Source organism: Syngnathoides biaculeatus, chromosome 9 (assembly GCF_019802595.1).
Source record: "Syngnathoides biaculeatus isolate LvHL_M chromosome 9, ASM1980259v1, whole genome shotgun sequence".
NCBI lineage: Eukaryota > Metazoa > Chordata > Actinopteri > Syngnathiformes > Syngnathidae > Syngnathoides > Syngnathoides biaculeatus.
Window position 1 is genome coordinate 20,760,412 of NC_084648.1, and position 19,048 is coordinate 20,779,459.

Here is a 19,048-nt window from a genome sequence, read left to right on the forward strand (position 1 = left end):
AACATTGTAGTTATTACTTGCAGTATGATGAGGAAAGGCCAGTTTCTCCTCTGTCAGCATTGTCCAATATGGAGTATTCAGAATTTTGTGTCAAGGATATCTTTGAGGACAGCAGGCCACAATCGCCAGATTCAGTTTCGTCACAAAATAGAAGTGCAGAAGATAAAGTGGTGGCAATTGGAGACAAACCAGGGTCTTTCGCAAGACCTTTTACATATGCAGATGCTGTTCGTGGCTTTAAAAACGAAATCAAATCAGAGACCAAGTCCGAAGACACGTCTTTGGAGGTCAGGCCTATTTTGCTACCATCTGACTCCTTTGATGACTTGTCTGAGTACTCGTCAGACGAGTTGACTCTGGAGGGGAGACCTTCTTCTCCACAGTCTGTGGGATCCCAATGTGAACTCTGGGCTCTTTCTCCTGACTCACCTGTTCCTCATTATGACATGGCCAGGATTGAGAATTATGAAACATGCTTTCACCAAAGGTCGTATACGCCACAATCGAGCGTTTCAGACTGGGAAGGTTGTGACTTGTGTCTCATCGACCTGTTTGATGAAACAAGACCGCTATCTCCAGATTCTGTTCCATCAGACAGAGATCAAGATGTCTTATTGACCAGCAGGGCGTTGTCTCCAGATTCGGTATCTTCAGATTTAGACACGTCATTACTTAAGGACTGGCTATTAGGTGTCAGAACATCACCCCAGAGTCTGTGGTATTAGTTGAGAATTGTTCACTTGATCCTGACTTGATGTTTTTGCAAAACAACAAACAACATTGTAGTTATTACTTGCAGTATGACGAGGAAAGGTCAGTTTCTCGCCTGTCATCATTGTCTGATACTGAGTATTCAGAATTTTGTGTCAAGGATATCTTTGAGGACAGCAGGCCAGAATCGCCAGGTTCAGTTTCGTCACAAAATGGAAGTGCAGAAGATAAAGTTGTGGCTATTGGGGACGAACCAGGGTCTTTCGGAAAACCTTTTACGTATGCAGATGCTGTCCGTGGTTTTAAACATGAAATCAAATCAGAGACCAAGTCCGAAGACACGGCTTTTGTGGTCAGGCCCCTTTTGCTACCGTCTGACTCCATTGATGACTTTTCTGACTACTCCTCAGATGAGTTATTTCTGGAGGTGAGACCTTCTTCTCCACAGTCTGTGGGATCCCAATGTGAACTTGGGGATCTTTCTCCTGACTCACCTGTTCCTCATTATGACATAATTGAGAAATACGACCCATGCTTTCACCAAAGGTCTTATACGCCACAATCGAGCATTTCAGACTGGGAAGGTTGTGATTTGTGTCTCAGCGACTTGTTTGATGAAACCAGACCACTCTCTCCACATTCCGTGACATCAGACACAGAACAAGATATCTTACTTAGCGGCAGGGCGTTATCTCCAGATTCGGTATCTTCAGATTTAGACACATCCCTACTTAAGGACTGGCTATTAGACTTCAGAACATCGTCCCCAGAGTCTGTGGTATCACTTGAGAAGTATTCACTTGATCCTGATTTGATGTTTTTGCAAAACAACAAACAACATTGTAGTTATTACTTGCAGTATGATGAGGAAAGGTCAGTTTCTCGCCTGTCATCATTGTCTGATACTGAGTATTCAGAATTTTGTGTCACAAATATCTTTGAGGACAGCAGGCCAGAATCGCCAGGTTCAGTTTCATCACAAAATGTAAGACCAGAAGATAAAGTTGTGGCTATTGGGGACGAACCAGGGTCTTTCGCAAGACCTTTTACGTATGCAGATGCTGTCCGTGGTTTTAAACATGAAATCAAATCAGAGACCAAGTCCGACGACACGTCTTTGGAGGTCAGGCCTATTTTGCTACCATCTGACTCCTTTGATGACTTGTCTGAGTACTCGTCAGATGAGTTGACTCTGGAGGTGAGACCTTCTTCTCCACAGTCTGTGGGATCCCAATGTGAACTCTGGGCTCTTTCTCCTGACTCACCTGTTCCTCATTATGATATGGCCAGGATTGAGAATTATGAAACATGCTTTCACCAAAGGTCGTATACGCCACCATCAACCGTTTCAAACTGGGAAGGTTGTGACTTGTGTCTCACCGACCTGTTTGATGAAACCAGACCACTCTCTCCACATTCCGTTACATCAGATACAGAACAAGATATCTTACTTCGCAGCAGGGTTATCTCCAGATTTGGTATCTTCAGATTTAGACACGTCATTACTTAAGGACTGGCTATTAGGTGTCAGAACATCATCCCCAGAGTCTGTGGTATTAGTTGAGAATTGTTCACTTGATCCTGACTTGATGTTTTTGCAAAACAACAAACAACATTGTAGTTATTACTTGCAGTATGATGAGGAAAGGCCAGTTTCTCCTCTCTCAACATTGTCTGATATGGAGAATTCAGAATTTTGTGTCACGAATATCTTTGAGGACAGCAGGCCAGAATCACCAGACTCAGTTTTGTCACAAAATTTAAGTGCAGAAGATAAAGTTGTGGCGATTGGAGACGGACCAGGGTCTTTCGCAAGACCTTTTACATATGCAGATGCTGTTCGCGGCTTTAAAAACGAAATCAAATCAGAGACCAAGTCCGAAGACACGTCTTATGAGACCAGGCCTATTTTCCGACAATCTGACTCCTTTGATGACTTGTCTGAGTACTCGTCAGACGAGTTGACTCTGGAGGTGAGACCTTCTTCTCCACAGTCTGTGGGATCCCAATGTGAACTCTGGGCTCTTTCTCCTGACTCACCTGTTCCTCATTATGATATGGCCAGGATTGAGAATTATGAAACATGCTTTCACCAAAGGTCGTATACGCCACAATCGAGCGTTTCAGACTGGGAAGGTTGTGACTTGTGTTTCACCGACCTGTTTGATGAAACCAGACCACTCTCTCCACATTCCGTGACATCAGACACAGAACAAGATATCTTATTTAGCAGCAGGGCGTTATCTCCGGATTCTGTATCTTCAGATTTAAACACATCCCTACTTCGGGACTGGCTATTAGAGTTCAGAACATTGTCCCCAGAGTCTGTGGTATCAGTTGAGAAGTGTTCACTTGATCCTGACTTGATGTTTTTGCAAAACAACAAACAACATTGTAGTTATTACTTGCAGTATGATGAGGAAAGGCCAGTTTCTCCTCTGTCAGCATTGTCCAATATGGAGTATTCAGAATTTTGTGTCAAGGATATCTTTGAGGACAGCAGGCCAGAATCGCCAGATCCAGTTTCGTCACAAAATGTAAGTGCAGAAGATAAAGCTGTGGCTGTTGGGGACGAATCAGGGTCTTTCGCAAGACCTTTTACGTATGCAGATGCTGTTCGTGGCTTTAAAAACGAAATCAAATCAGAGACCAAGTCCGAAGACACATCTTTGGAGGTCAGGCCTATTTTGCTACCGTCTGACTCCATTGATGACTTTTCTGACAACTCCTCAGATGAGTTATTTCTGGAGGTGAGACCTTCTTCTCCACAGTCTGTGGTATCTCAATGTGAACTCAGGGCTCTTTCTCCTGACTCACCTGTTCCTCATTATGACATAATTGAGAATTATGAAACATGCTTTCACCAAAGGTCGGATACACCACAATCGAGCGTTTCAGACTGGGAAGGTTGTGACTTGTGTCTCACCGACCTGTTTGATGAAACCAGACCACTTTCTCCACATTCTGTTACATCAGACACAGAACAAGATATCTTACTTAGCAGCAGGGCGTTGTCTCCAGATTCTGTATCTTCAGATTTAGACACATCCCTACTTCGGGACTGGCTATTAGAGTTCAGCGCATCGTCCCCAGAGTCTGTGGTATCACTTGAGAAGTGTTCACTTGATCCTGATTTGATGTTTTTGCAAAACAACAAACAACATTGTAGTTATTACTTGCAGTATGACGAGGAAAGGTCAGTTTCTCGCCTGTCATCAATGTCTGATACTGAGTATTCAGAATTTTGTGTCACGAATATCTTTGAGGACAGCAGACCAGAATCGCCAGATTCAGTTTCGTCACAAAATGGAAGTGCAGAAGATAAAGTTGTGGCTATTGGGGATGAACCAGGGTCTTTCGCAAGACCTTTTACGTATGCAGATGCTGTTCGTGGCTTTAAAAACGAAATCAAATCAGAGACCAAGTCCGAAGACATGGCTTATGAGCCCAGGCCTATTTTGCGACCATCTGACTCCTTTGATGACTTGTCTGACTACTCCTCAGATGAGTTGACTCTGGAGGGGAGACCTTCTTCTCCACAGTCTGTGGGATCCCAATGTGAACTCAGGGCTCTTTCTCCTGACTCACCTGTTCCTCATTATGACATAATTGAGAATTATGAACCATGCTTTCACCAAAGGTCGTATACACCACAATCGAGCGTTTCAGACTTGGAAGGTTGTGACTTGTGCCTCAGCGACTTGTTTGATGAAACCAGACCACTCTCTCCACATTCCGTGACATCAGACACAGAACAAGATATATTTCTTAGCAGCAGGGCGTTGTCTCCAGATTCGGTATCTTCAGATTTAGACACATCCCTACTTCGGGACTGGCTATTAGAGTTCAGAGCATCGTCCCCAGAGTCTGTGGTATCAGTTGAGAAGTGTTCACTTGATCCTGACTTGATGTTTTTGCAAAACAACAAACAACATTGTAGTTATTACTTGCAGTATGACGAGGAAAGGCCAGTTTCTCCTCTCTCAACATTGTCTGATATGGAATATTCAGAATTTTGTGTCAAGGATATCTTTGAGGACAGCAGGCCAGAATCGCCAGGTTCAGTTTCGTCACAAAATGGAAGTGCAGAAGATAAAATTGTGGCTATTGGGGACGAACCAGGGTCTTTCGGAAAACCTTTTACGTATGCAGATGCTGTCCGTGGTTTTAAACATGAAATCAAATCAGAGACCAAGTCAGAAGACACGGCTTTTGTGGTCAGGCCCCTTTTGCTACCGTCTGACTCCATTGATGACTTTTCTGACTACTCCTCAGATGAGTTGACTCTGGAGGGGAGACCTTCTTCTCCAGAGTCTCTGGCGTCTCAATGTGAACTCAGGGCTCTTTCTCCTGACTCACCTGTTCGTCATTATGACATAATTGAGAATCACGACCCATGCTTTCACCAAAGGTCGTACACACCACATTCGAGCGTTTCAGACTGGGAAGGTTGTGATTTGGTTCTCACCGACCTTTTTGATGGAACCAGACCACTTTCTCCAGATTCCGTTCCATCAGACATCGAAACTTATTTAGCAGCAAGGCTTTGTCTCCAGATTCTGTTTCTACAGAAGTAGACACGTCCTTACTTCAGGACTGTCCATTTAACCATAACTATAAAAAATTAATTTCATCTTTGCTTGATCCTCACTATAAGGGACAATATTCTTCTCTTAAAAGTTTTTTTAGTTTAGATGATGAACACCATCGTTTCGACGATTCTAAACCAGTCCCCTCCTCTTTCAAACAGCAACGCAAACTATCGCTGTCTTGTTATAATCCTTCACCCAGTCGTCTTTCAGAGAATCATTCAGCCTGCCTCACTGACATATTTACTGCTCCAAGAGGTCATCCAGACTCTGTCTTCCCATACATTGCACCAAAATATTCTTCCCAACTTGCTGAGGATCGTGAATTCAGCGAATCATTTTCACCATCAACTAATATTGTGGACATATGTGAGGCATTTCATTCCCATCACTTCTCAGAAAATGCTTCTATTTCACCAGATTCCACAGCGTTACATCTTGAGTTAGTTGATTGTCACGATGAGTCCACACCAGAGTCTCCAAAATCTACTGCCCTTTCCAGTGACACTCTTGACATATTGCACCATCAAAACAATGATGTCCGTTCATCTGGTGACTCGTCCTTTTCTAATTCAAGACAATCTTCCCCTGGAATTCTCAATTCAGTCGAAGATTCAGTTCAGTGTTTAAAACAACCTCAACTGCGTCTCATTGGTGAAAGTATTGCCACAGACCAAAGACTTGCCCACAAGCCAGTCCACATGAGATTAATGGCACACACGTCTGATCCAGTCTATAAGGGAAACAAAGTCACGTTCGGTCTAACTGCTTCCGAGCAAAACCACAGTGAATGTTTGCCAGCTACTGGGAAGGAACAATTTGTTGAAGAATACGATCATTATAAAAACATGAGCCGCATCAAGCCTCAACTGAACGAGACCATGACTGGGAATACAAGCCAGCCAGAGTTGAGCCAGATGCCGTCTGTGGAAGAAAACGTGGATTTCCGTCAGACTGCCAAACTCATGGAGGCCTTCCGCAAACAAACTCAAACGAGGAGTAAAACAACGGAACCAAGACCGCTTTTGCTTGAGCGTAAAGGAACAGGCAGCATATCTCCGTTAATGATGACACACAGCCGAGATGTCCTTGACAAAGACACGAACAGTCAGTCAGTGAGAACGGACAAAAAGTTCCAAGTTCTGCCGGTAAGACAGCAGACGGTCTTGCTGTGCGGGGAATGCAGTGTTGCTTCGTATAATCAATAATCGTGGCACTCTGCTGTATGTTGTTGGAATGAAGGTTTTCCCTCGAGATTTTACTAATTGCACACATTGGCCTGAGTGCCGTGGCGCGTTTGTACTAAAGGAGATGCAATGTTTTTTCTTTCTTTCTGGATTTCCATCCGGCCGTAGCACAGCAACTGTCAGAACCAGCGTTCAGTACTGTGCTCGGCATTCTAACGGCGAATGTTTTGCTTTCTGCACTGATGTGATAGCAGAGCATCGGCCACTTACAGGAGGTCCTCGGTTTACAATGCTGTCAATTTCCCAAGTTTGGAGGTTACGAACGCAATTAAGTACTTGCTCAGTTGCGGCACAAGGAGGCAGCCTCAGTTACTCCTGTACTTGCACTTTTTCATTTGATCGAGTTGTATGTAAGGCATATAAATGTTTCTTCCTTCCATCGTTACTTTGCTCCTGCGTAAACACAGGTTACTTATAGAGTGAAGCACTTTGCGACTTATATCCTCATTCAGACAGCACCGCTGGTCTAGGAACAAAACTGCCGTTGTAAACCGAGGACCCCCAGTAAATGAAACGACGCACGCCCACCCCAATATGGATTATGACGCAAGTTCACTTGTGTCCTGCCCTGTATAGTGCCATTTTATTTTCAATAGCGTTTTTGATTGAGTGTGCTGTTGACGGCAAATTTATATTTTGTTACACAATACTACTGGAATGACCTTCGGTCAATGCGAGTGGATTTTTGCATCAGAGACGTTGCTCTGACACCGGGCCTTCACAACATGCATGTTTCATTTGACTCTCATTCTCCATCAATCACAAATCATTTTTATCTTTTTCATTCCATCATATCCTGCAGGTATCAACATCATCTTCTGAGGCAAATCTTGCCAAACCTCGAGACCAAGAAGATCCAGACTTGGAGTCCTTTGTAACAAACATACCTTGTAACACAAACGCACTTTGTGAAGATATTGAGTCACCCGTTGCCAATACTTTTTGTCAGCCTAAATCACAATCTGAGATCCCGATGATTCGTGAAACTGGTCCGCCACAAACTACTGACAAAGATGGTCTCGCATTCCCCAAACAAGGTGAAGGAATCGGCTCAAAGAGCAAAGACTCCGCTCAAGAAAGAGGTGAACAGGAAATTGCCACATCAGCAAACCCTCCGGCAACTCTTCCGGGTTCCTTTTCATCACAACTGCACTGCTTACTCTCAGATACAGAAGACGTGAAAGTGACACATGATGAAAAGTTGGGATCAAAGACGGTGTGTACGCCTTTATCACGACCTAATGACGCCCTGAGCAGTCCCACGTACGAAGACCTTCAACTTGAGACTAGATGCCCCGCTGATAACGTCAGGATCAGTAGTTTGGAGCGAGACGATACGAACCAGTCAAACGCAACAATCACACGGCCTGCACAAATATTTGAGCAGGTTGTCACTGGAGATGCGTCACTTGAGCCCGCAATTACACAGTCAAGCTTTGGTGGAGAACCTCAAGTATCCCCCACCGAAGACCTGTCAAGTGCAGAATATCAAAAAATAGATCATGACATTGTGGAGCAGTCACTGAGTTTCCCTTCAGATGTAGCTCAACCAATTTTCCTCAAAGCTTCTGAAGAGGTCCCAAGTAATCTTTATGAGGAATATTTTCAAAGTGATGCCATTCAAGGTCAAGAGCGTCAATCAAATTTACCGTCTTGCCAAAGGGAAGACACAGCAAGGAAGAGCCTCCGAGAGTTATGCAAGGACATTCCGAGTCAAGAAACGGCTACTTTTGAAAGACGGTTTAGCTTTGAGGAACTGATGCCGTGCTCCATCTCAATGAAAGTTGAGGTGTCCTCCGATGAGATTAGTCCGTTGGCGAGTGGACGTCAACTGGAAACAACCACCTGCGGAAGACAGTTCCTCTTGGAGGATCGAACCCAGACTGACGATTCCTCAGATGAGTTGAAGCCGAGAGCTAATGTGCAACAGTTGGAAGAATCCGTCACTCCGGCGGACGACGACGTACCTGATTATCATCTTAGCTCAGTGAAAACCGACACAGCGATGCCTTTACTGGCCTCTGACGACGAACAGACCATCTTACCCGCCTTTACCCTCGTGTGCCCGGCGTATGAAGATGTTGTCAGCGGTGGTGCACACGGTTCAGCCTCTGAATATTCAGATCCAGAGCCTTACTTTGAGTGCAGGCAGGCCGCATCAGATTCCTCAGAGACAGAGCTCGATGAAGCAGAGTTCACGTCTAGCTCAGATAAAGGTCATCTTCGGGATGACCTCAGTTGGCCAGGAGATAGACGAGCGTTGCCGTCTTCTGGAAGTGACGATTTTGAGGATGCCTCTGTCGTTCAAGACGTTGTACCCATGGAGAGTGAGGATGTATCACTCCATTCAGAGGCGCCTGCTGAAGAATTCACCCGGTGTGAACTGCCCAGCTGTAAAATGCGAGCATGTGATGAGACAAATTCTCTGACAAGGGTAAGGCTAGATCTAGTGGACTGGCCTGGCATTGCAAGCTTTGCTTGACTTCCCAAAGGAATGACCGCTAAACCTCTGGCTACACGGACGGAATCTTCCTAACCCTCAATTATGATATCGGGATTTCTCATTTAACCAGTCCTACCCTCAGCATGTTTCGTACTCACATGAAACCAAAGCCGCCGCTTTCCTAACCACCTGTCAGATCGTTTAGTAAACATCAGGATTTGACGTTTGTGTTTTCGGTGAAACTAACAGACCGCTATGTTGTCCTGTCCAGGCTACGACATGAAAGAAAGGACACCGTGCAAGTGTTTTTGCCTCACCAAATTGATTGTTTTGGATATGTTCTTTCATTGAACCGTGATTGATTTTGTTCTACTTGGTCAGGAGATCATCGCAGAGATTGGCTCAATGTCTGAAAGTTCCGATGATGAATTTTTGAGTACCAGAATTGTGCGAAGGAGAGTTGTCATTCAGGTATCCACCCCAACATGATTCAAGGTGGATGGATGGAGCACGGAGGGTGTGATTTTTAACCATACTCGCTTTTCATTGCACAACTAACAGCTTTAGACTAATCAGAGGATTTGAAAAAAAAAATATCCGCTTACAAAAGGTGATATTCTGCTTATTTGCACACAATTTTCTTGAGAATGCAGCTCGAATGTGCATTTCCTTTTCTTTGACGTGTTCTTGAAACGTTCCGTTGCTCCTACCCAAACGTAATTGTGCAAATGTGTCTTTTTACCCCCCCCCCCCCCGTTACAGGCTGATGAAATGCCCGACCTTCCGACTGAGACTGTGACAGAAGAAAAGTACCGAGATGAAAACGGGCACATTGTCGTCAAAAAGGTAAAGAATGGTGGGATTTTTCTGAAAATGACATATAGTAAGTATAGTGTTGAATGGCTGAGGGACTGTAGACCATCCAAGCAGCCCCTTATCCTCACAAGGGTCACGGGGAGTGCTGGAGACTAACCCAGCTGTCAACGGGCAGTAGGCGGGGTGCACCCTGAAGTGGTTGGCGGCCAATCGCAGGCCACATTGAGACAAGCAGCCCCACTCACAATCGCACCTTGGGGCAATTTAGAGTGTCCAATAACTGCTGCGTGTTTTTGGGATGCGGGAGGAAAGCGGAGCGCCCAGAGGAAACCCACGATTGAACCCGGGACCTCTTGAACGGTGACACCAACGCTTTGTTGTCGCTGTCGATCAATTTCCTCGATGGCATCTTCCTGTAATGTACACAACGCGTTCAGTTTGCCTAATTTCAGAACGGTCCGACGCTAGCAGTGCGGCTGGCTCGTTAGCGCTGTACGTTTAAAAGTTTTCTCTCGGTCAATCGGACAAAATGTCGCCGACGGATGAAAAACTAGCAGAGACGATAAAGCCAGCTAAAGCGAAGATGACGAAAAAGAGGACACGAGTGTTGCTCAAGATGAGGACGATCGACCCAACGTTTGATCGCTTGACAACGATGGCTCATGAACTTCGGCGAACTGCACAAGAATGGCACCCTTTGAGGTTTCGTTCATTACGGTTCTCAAACATAATCTAAGGTGGCGCGTCAGTTTATAGGAATATTCTCGCCCAGAAGAAAAAAACAACAACAACCCATAACGATGTTGTTCATTCGCAAAATGACACCCGCATCAAAACCACGCCAGGACGAAGAGGCACAGCCTCAGGAGCTGAGGCGCTATTAATAATTCCTTGTCCAACCTCATAGATTCACCATCAAAATTCAATGTCTTATTCCTAAAAACTATTGTATTTTTCGTCTTATATTAAAATGTTTATACCCGGTCCTGCATAAAGCAGGGAAAAAATGGATAGAGGGATATTTCTATATTTATTTTTCGAATAAATGTTTTGGCCTAAAGCAGCTTTTGATCTTTGGTTTCAGTCCAGAATACAAAAATGTACTTTTTTTTTATTTTTTTTTTTTTTTTTTAAATCTACAAAGGTTTCAACTTTGAAAGTCATGTGAAAAAAATGTTAATGCATGTTTGAGGAAAGTTTCTAAAGGGTGTGGTTATGGATTTTACAGCCTTAAAATGTAATAAACGGGGGAAAAAAAACTTACTGGAAATGAAAAAACAAAAACCTGTATACAAAAAACTTATATCAATATATGGGGAAAAAAAGCGTACAAAAATGACAGAAAATCAACTACTACTTGGATTTCACTTAACGCAGGTACTTTTTGGCACATAACGTATAGTCCAAAAACTGTCAAGCGTTGTTTTAATGTCATTTTTGTGGTGCCTTATTATTATTATTTGGCTCACACAAGTAGAACAAAACCATTTTTCCTTTTTATAGTACATGGTCCGTGGAAGGATTCATGAAATATGAATGAAGACGCAAATGCGTACATTTCAGACGTTGATTTGAACGTAGGGAAATGTAGCGAGAAAAACATCGGCCGCTTTATTTGTTAAGTGGACTTTTGACCTTCCTCAGGTTACCCGAAAGATTATTCGCAAATGTGTTTCGTCCGACGGCGTGGAACGGGAGGAGGTCTCCGTCCGTGGATCCCCACAGAGATCCATCAGTGTCGCAGAGGGCGACGGATACTCCAAAGTGGTGAAGCGAACCGTTGTGAAGAGCGAAGGGGACCATACGGAGGTATCCGAATTTCTTTTCAAAAATTTGCTCCAGTTTCTCCCGTTACCTCTTGCTACCGGGCGTGTCGTGTGCGGTTACGACTCGTCCTCCTTGCATCATAATGATACTTGTGAGAAATGTATCTCATTTTCCACGATGGAGGTGAGGAATAGTGATTTCCAGGGGCTCTAGTTAGTAGCACGGGCATTTCACCATGTTAGCTCGCTAACATAGCCGCGGCAAGTTAGCCTAAGCTAACATTTAGCCCAGCAGTTCCTGAGCAGCGGGGTGGATAGATAACTGTTCGGCACGGAGGAACATTTTTCTTGTTTGGGGGCGGGGGACTGGTTGAAACAAAAATGGTGCTGACAGATCATCCGTGGTCAGACCAGCTCGAAGTCGTAGCCCCAGCGAGGCAGACCCAATGATGTCATCAAAAACCGTGATCGCAGTCGCTTGGAAGAGTTCAAATCTACCACATATGACTGCGTAAACTGCACAGCCCTAACTTCATGCGCTTTACACCTGAAACGACTAAACGACACTTTGGTCATGTCAAACATTTTGTTGCCTAGGTTACCTTCGCTGAAAGCGAGGGTTTGTCCGCATCGGGAGAGGCCGCTGAGATCCGTCAAGTCAGCCTGGCGGAAAGGACGACTGTGGTAGAAGGTAAAAGAACTGTCGCACACAAAGGGGACTCGTCTTTGGACTCCGACCTCCCCTCAGCCGAAGAGGACTTCCAACAGGTTTGTCCGCACAGTTTGACTCGGGGGGGGGGTCATCACTTCAATTCAATTCCATTTGTTTTGTTTTTATTTGTCATTTTTCCCTTTTTCCTTTTTCGCCCCCCCTCAATACCACCAGGCACTCGGTTATATCGGTGGTTTCACCGGAGCAGAGCTCCCCCATGTGGTAGAAAGTGAGACGGTCAAAGATGACGGGACTGTGGTCAGGAGGTGTGTGGGAGTTGGAGCGCACGCCTTGCGTTTTGTTTGTCGCTTCTTGTGCGGTCGAGTTTGTCGCGATTGCTGTGTGGTGGATTTACTACTAACAATTGCATCTCCGTCCGAGGGCAAATGGAAAAAATTGATTATCATGGAGAAAGACGTACATTTTGTATATCCCGCCAGGATAATTCAGAAGTCTTTCAGAATTTGGCTACGACGTATTGGCATCATATTTATGCCAGATTGTCTCCTATGCAGGACATTTTGTTGGAGTCACCTCACAAAGGTTATTATTCTGGATTTCATAACATGTTTTGTGTGTTTGTGCAATGAGAAAGTAGATTGTAGTCACCGTGATTTGACGGGCGTGTACACATCCGCGCGGCATCGCACTCGCAAATCTGCACAGTCGAGCACGAAAAATCACACGTGAAATTTATTACGAGTGAAAGACATGGATCTTGAAAGGCGTCACTTATTTTGTGTGGTCTTGACCAATGTAACCTGCGCAACTGCGTAATTGCGCACTTGTCGCACAATCTCGGCGCACATGAAAACCGATCCAGCGCAGTGAACCACTGCCTGATTTTTTTTTTTTTTTTTTAACACGGAAGCACACGGTCTGCTGCTCAACCTACTTCTACTTCCTAGTTTACCTGACACCGCCCCCTCCACTCTTAAAGGTGTACACTCATACACACTCACTCAATTACAAACAGAACACACACCCGCAACTTTATATCTGCGGGCACGACTGGTGGACCACACCCGTAACTTTATATCTGCGGGCACGACTGGTGGACCACACCCGTAACTTTATATCTGCGGGCACGACTGGTGGACCACACCCGTAACTTTATATCTGCGGGCATGACTGGTGGACCACACCCGTAACTTTATATCTGCGGGTATGACTGGTGGACCACACCCGTAACTTTATATCTGCGGGCATGACTGGTGGACCACACCCGTAACTTTATATCTGCGGGCATGACTGGTGGACCACACCCATACATTTTTCAAATGTGACTGGAAATGTGACCTTGACCCTGCGCTTTGCGTGTGATCCCATTTTTTGTTAGTCTCCTGTAAACCGCTTACCTACAGGAGTACCTGGTTTGTAGAGTCCGGTATTCACGTTAACGTTGTTCCGCATCAAAAACTCCAACATATTTTGGGTTCACAGTGGTTTTAATAACTGATTGCATTTAAATTCTAATAGTACTCAGTCACGTGCAGAGTTGTGTCAACTGTGAACCGCAATTTGTTTGTCTTCAACCAGCAACGATGTTTGCAGTTTCGTCATTAGATTGTAGGACATGCAGTGCTGTAAAAAAGTATTGGCCCCCCTTTCTCAGATTCTTATATTTTTGCATAGCCGCCCCATTTTAATCTTTAAAATCTTGCAATAAATGTGAATGTCGGACAAATATAACCAGAGTGAATTTAAAATGCTGCTTTAAAATGGTGATTGCATTCATGGCGGGGGGCTGGGGGGACGACTAACTGGCCCTGTGTGGAAAGTAATGGCTCCCTAAACCTCAGAACTGGTTGGGCCATCCTCAGCAACAACAACCGAAATCACATTTGGTCCACAGAATTGTGCGAGTCCAATGAAAATGGAGGCTTTTGAAGGTCATACAGCTGCATTTCGAGACTGGACTTTGACGAGGCCTCTCCAAAACATGTTTGTTTTCTTTTAGAGCCATTCAAAAGTTAACTTGCTGGGGTAAAACATTATCATCCTGCGGCAGAACCCAGGTGCGCTTCAGCTTGAGATCACAAACTGAAGGCTGAACATTCTCCTTCAGGATTGTTTTCTCTTAGGAGCAGAATTCCTGGTTCGATCGATCAGAGCAAGTTGTCCAGGTCCTGAAGGAGAAAAGCAGCCCACCATGTTTGACTATTCTTAGGAACGTCTCTCTCTGAAATGCTGTGCTGCATTTACACCTGACGTAACGAGACACGCATCTCCCAAAATGTTCAACTAGCAGTTCTTCAGCCCATAGAATACTGTCCCCAAAGTCTTGGGACTGATTTTGAAGTCAGACTGGCATTTTGCTGTTTCTTGGTCAGCCTTGGAACTCTGCCATGGATGCCATTTTTGCCCAGTCTCTTCCTTGCTGGTTGTCTCATGACCTCTGACCTTACCTGAGGCAACGGAGGTCTACAGTGCTTTTTTTTACAAGTTGTCTCGAGTTCCTCTGCGGCCTCCCGGACGAGTCCTCGCTGTTCTCTTGGGGTGATCTTTGTAGGCCGGCCACTCCTGGGAAGGTTCCCCAATGTTCCGAAATGTCTCCATTCGAGGTTTATGGCTCACCCTCTTGGTTGGCTGCAATCCTAAAACTTTAGAAATGGCTTTTGTCATCCTTTCCGGACTGACAATCGTCAATGATTTTATTTTTCAACTGTAGTGCAATTTCTTTTGGATCATTTTAATTTTGTCTCAGCTTTTTTTTTTTTTTGGGGGGGGAGGGGGGGGATCTTTTTCCCAAAACTCGACTTTGTTGGCCCAGATTTTGTTGAAGTGACTTCTTGACCTAACAGCGGTCTGGAGCTAATCAGTGATCGGTGAAAATGAACCACAATCTGTTTTGGGTCAGAAATTAATCACGATTTAACAAGGGAGGATCATCTTTTTTTTTTTTTTTCACACAGCGACAGGTAACGGAATACAGTAGTTTATTTTTCTGTAATCGATGAAGAGAGAAAAAAACATTTAAAAGCAGCATTTTAAGTTCACTTGTGTTGTATTTGTCGATTTGTGTCTTTTCTATTCGGGTATTTTAAACGAGGCGGAGAAATTGTGCAAAAATAGGAGCCAAAACTTTATCCGGGCACTGCATGGAAAATTCAGTCACTTCAGAATCAAAGACGTACGAGGGATTTTTTTGGTGCAGTAGTTGGAGTTGCTCCATTAGACCTTGCGAGAACATCGTCGTTGTTCCGGTGTCGCACTTAGCTCTCGCGTGGCATCTGCACGGCTCACTTCGCTACGTTCGGCTGCATTAGCGGGAGTTCCGGTCCTCAACCGTTTTCCTTCTCAATGACAGCAATCGCCCACCCGAGACGGGAAGTTTTTTTGCTTCCGGGGGTTTAAGAGCTCTTCCCGGTTTTCGGTCTCCCCCATGCGCAGGGCCCACATGCGTAAAGGTCAGACCGTCAGACGGACGGTTGTGCGAGGAGCCGGGCAGCGCAAACGGGTCTTTCTCGAGCAAGTGGACGGCCCCGCCAAAGGTTCCAAACCACACGAACTCCAGCAGCATCTGCACCAGCTGTTTCACCACTACTACGAAGAACACCGGGAGGACCGCGACGGAGACCAGGACGAGAAAGAGTCGAAGAACGTGGAACGCGCTCCCTCGCTACACTAACTATCCTATGCATTTGCCACATGCAATCCCAGCATGCACCTCAAAGCTACCACAGTCTTCCCATTTAAGTCTGGAAAGATTATTAAAAAAAAAAAAATAATATTAATAATAATAATCACTTTCTTTGTTTTGCTGGTGTTACATATTCAGTCATTTCTTTGTTCTAAGATTGATTTTTTTTGGGGGTGGGTGGGGGCTTTTTTGGCGACCAAAGAATATCTTTCCTGATCAATTTTCAGTTTTGCGTCAACATCGTCTACGTTTGTTTTTGTCTTTATTATGTGGTAAAGAAACAAAAATATCAGGAAAATAAAAGTTATAGTCCACACACACACACATAAAAAAAATACTCTCCTGTGAATGGATGGTTGAAGTTTAAAAAAAAGAAAAAAAAAAAGAAAAATGATTCTCACCGCTGAGCTCAAGTGGGATTCAACACAAGTATATATTTATTTCACGCCGATCGCTGCTGCTGCTGCTGTTGTGTTTTTTGTGCGGGCTCTGTGTAACGCGTCTTTTGGGCATTCGGATCGTATCTAACCTAATCCCGATACTCCTGCCATCTGTAGCCTAGGAATAATTAATCAATCGTGTGAAGTAGAGCAGGCATGACTAATCAACGTGCGTCATTATGATCCCCGGCTTTGTAGTTTTGCCGTTGCTCCTTTCCGACCAATCCTTTGTTGTTCTGACTTTTGTTGGCGCCGTGTCCGAAATTATTGATCACGGTTCTGAACGACGCGTGCGAGGAAACGTCCCTGTCGGTCCGTGCGTGAGCCCTTTCCTGTCTGATTGATTTCAGATTCTTAGGATTCTTATTTTAGAGGGTTATTTTGCGTGCGAGACAAGAAATTCTCAGAAAAGGGGGAACGAATGTGGTTGAATTTTGGAGGTTTTTTTTTGTTTTTTTTTTTTGTTTGAACCTTCAGCGACTCCATTGGATTCCCACTGCACCCCAAACGTGTGACAGGATTTTTTTGTTCATTAGTGTTTTGTTTTTTAGGCCAGTGAAAAGCTATTTATTGGAAAAATATGGCAGATTTTGCAATTGCAATCCAATTGTAAAGTGATGATGGTTCCGATGTATGTATGTATTTATTCATTTCATGTGAACATGTCTGTTTGTGTTGAGTGTGTGCCTGTGAAGGAATTTTATTTTATTTTTTCCGTCGGAGTGATTATAGATTTCTTTTACACGAGCTGTATTTGCACTCCTGAATGTGAGGAATTTTACGCCTCCATGCTTTTTTGCGCACCCGCAGTCTCGCTTTTCGTCTCGGTAATTCTTTGGCAGGGCAGACGGCGTTTTGAGAACCTCGAGAAAAGCTTTCTTACCTCTCACAGCATCGCTGCGGTATGGAAGGCAAATGAAATGTTTTGATTTCACCATCACGATTTACTTCGGGGAGAAGATGGGGACGGAGTAAAACAGAGAAAACAAACTTGTGGAAGTTCACTGTGACAGGCATACTGTACTTCTTTTCATTTGAAAGATCAGCACCCCTTGTTTTTCCCGTGAGGCAGATACTTATATACTCATATGATGCATATGTATAAACATCTCCGTATAAGGGCATGTATTGCTGTTCAAATGTCAAAAAAAAAGAATAAAAACAAAATGGCTGCAGTGTGTTTACGGCTGATAGAGAATAAAAATCTATCAAGTATGCGTCTGTGCGTGTGCCCCGTCTTTCTATTTTCCCCAAATTGATCGATCGCTGGTCCATTCGACCGTTTTGGACTGGCGTCGCGCTCCTTCCGATTTAGAACGCGGCCGCCATCTTGGTTTGGTCAATTCACGCAAACGAACGTCACTGAGCAGGAATCATTTCATTTCATTTCAGTTGTGGGTTGCTCAAACGGGCGTGTGTGAAGCGTCTTTCTTTCGACTGCCAGCTGTGATCAAGAGAAAACGGAGCAGTTAGCGACCAAACGGCGACAACGGCAGTGGCAGTCTCGTGTTAGCATAGCCGATCTAGCGGCCAAGTCATTCCCTTACGCCCGAGTTTGCTCGGAGCATTTTGTTCTTGGTAAGTATTGGATACCTTTTACAATTTCACACCTACTTCGCAATAACTAAGTTCTGTGAGGGAGAAGTATTCTTGAGGGCCAAGTGCCTACACGATACTCGTGTGTGTGTGTGAATGCAATGCACGTCTCCAAAATCTGTATTTTCGGTTTTATTATCATAAGTTTGCAAAAAAAAAAAAAACGAGTTACCGCACCGCTAGCTGTTTCGTGAGTTGAGTTAAAAATGTAGCCGTGGAGGTTGAGAAAGAGGTGCGGGCTCCACTTGGGACTCGTCCCGGTCGAACCTCTCTCTCTCTCTCTCTCTCTCTCTCTCTCTCTCTCTCTCTCTCTCTCTCTCCCTCTCTCGGTAACAAAAACGAAAATAATAATCAACATAATTTAACACAACGCTGAGTGTAATCGCGCGATACATATTTCAATTGCATTGCGCAGTACACTACCGCCCGCATGACGAACCCAGCCATTGATGAATTGCTTGTAGGCCTCCAGACTTTTGTAATGCTTTAGCTGGTCTACGATATGAGCGCTTGTCAAGAAGAGGAGATAGTGGACGATGTCTGGATAGGTTACCGACACCCAGATTTGTGCGCTCCATTTGTGTTTCTCCAAGGCAAAAAGAAATGTGCTTTGATCGACAATATCAAAGCACATTTCTTTCGGTAACGGTTTCTTGAAAGAACATCTAATGAGCACCGATAACTTTCCAAAGTGTTTTTAGCCATCATGCCTCACTTTTAACAGCCGTACGAACATTTGTGTAACTCCGGCCTGTATGCAAAAGCATTAGAGTCAACCCATCCAAGATGGCCGCGTGCCCCGGATGTAGTCACGTGGTCGAAAACAGTCTATTAAAATGATCGAGAAAGTTTCTGCATTAACCCAAAATGTTTTGGTTTTTTTTAATCACCCAAAAACATTCTCTAATATTACTCAAATCTACAACCGGAATAGCAGACGTTTATTTGCTCATTTTTCTTATTGTGTATTTTGAAAATGATCTGTTGTAATGTAGACAAAATGTAAAACACTCACGGAAAACGTCGCCATCTTTGCTCACCGACCGTTTGCCACTGCACATGAAAAAAATGAAAATAAAAATCAC

General features: G+C 44.4%; 1 protein-coding gene across 3 annotated transcripts in view; it reads left to right on the top strand.

Annotated features, from left to right (window-relative positions):
• The window catches only part of LOC133505555 (ankyrin-2-like), an 89,574-nt gene extending 72,025 nt beyond the window's left edge, over positions 1-17,549 (top strand). For all 3 annotated transcript variants that reach the window (XM_061828678.1, XM_061828679.1, XM_061828680.1), the window contains 6 exons: positions 9,372-9,461; positions 9,753-9,836; positions 11,451-11,615; positions 12,170-12,340; positions 12,459-12,550; positions 15,678-17,549. In XM_061828678.1, coding sequence (XP_061684662.1) covers positions 9,372-9,461; positions 9,753-9,836; positions 11,451-11,615; positions 12,170-12,340; positions 12,459-12,550; positions 15,678-15,915 — 840 coding nt within the window. In that variant the 3' untranslated portion in view covers positions 15,916-17,549. The remainder of the gene's footprint in view (positions 1-9,371; positions 9,462-9,752; positions 9,837-11,450; positions 11,616-12,169; positions 12,341-12,458; positions 12,551-15,677) is intronic.
• The last annotated feature ends 1,499 nt before the right edge of the window (positions 17,550-19,048 follow it).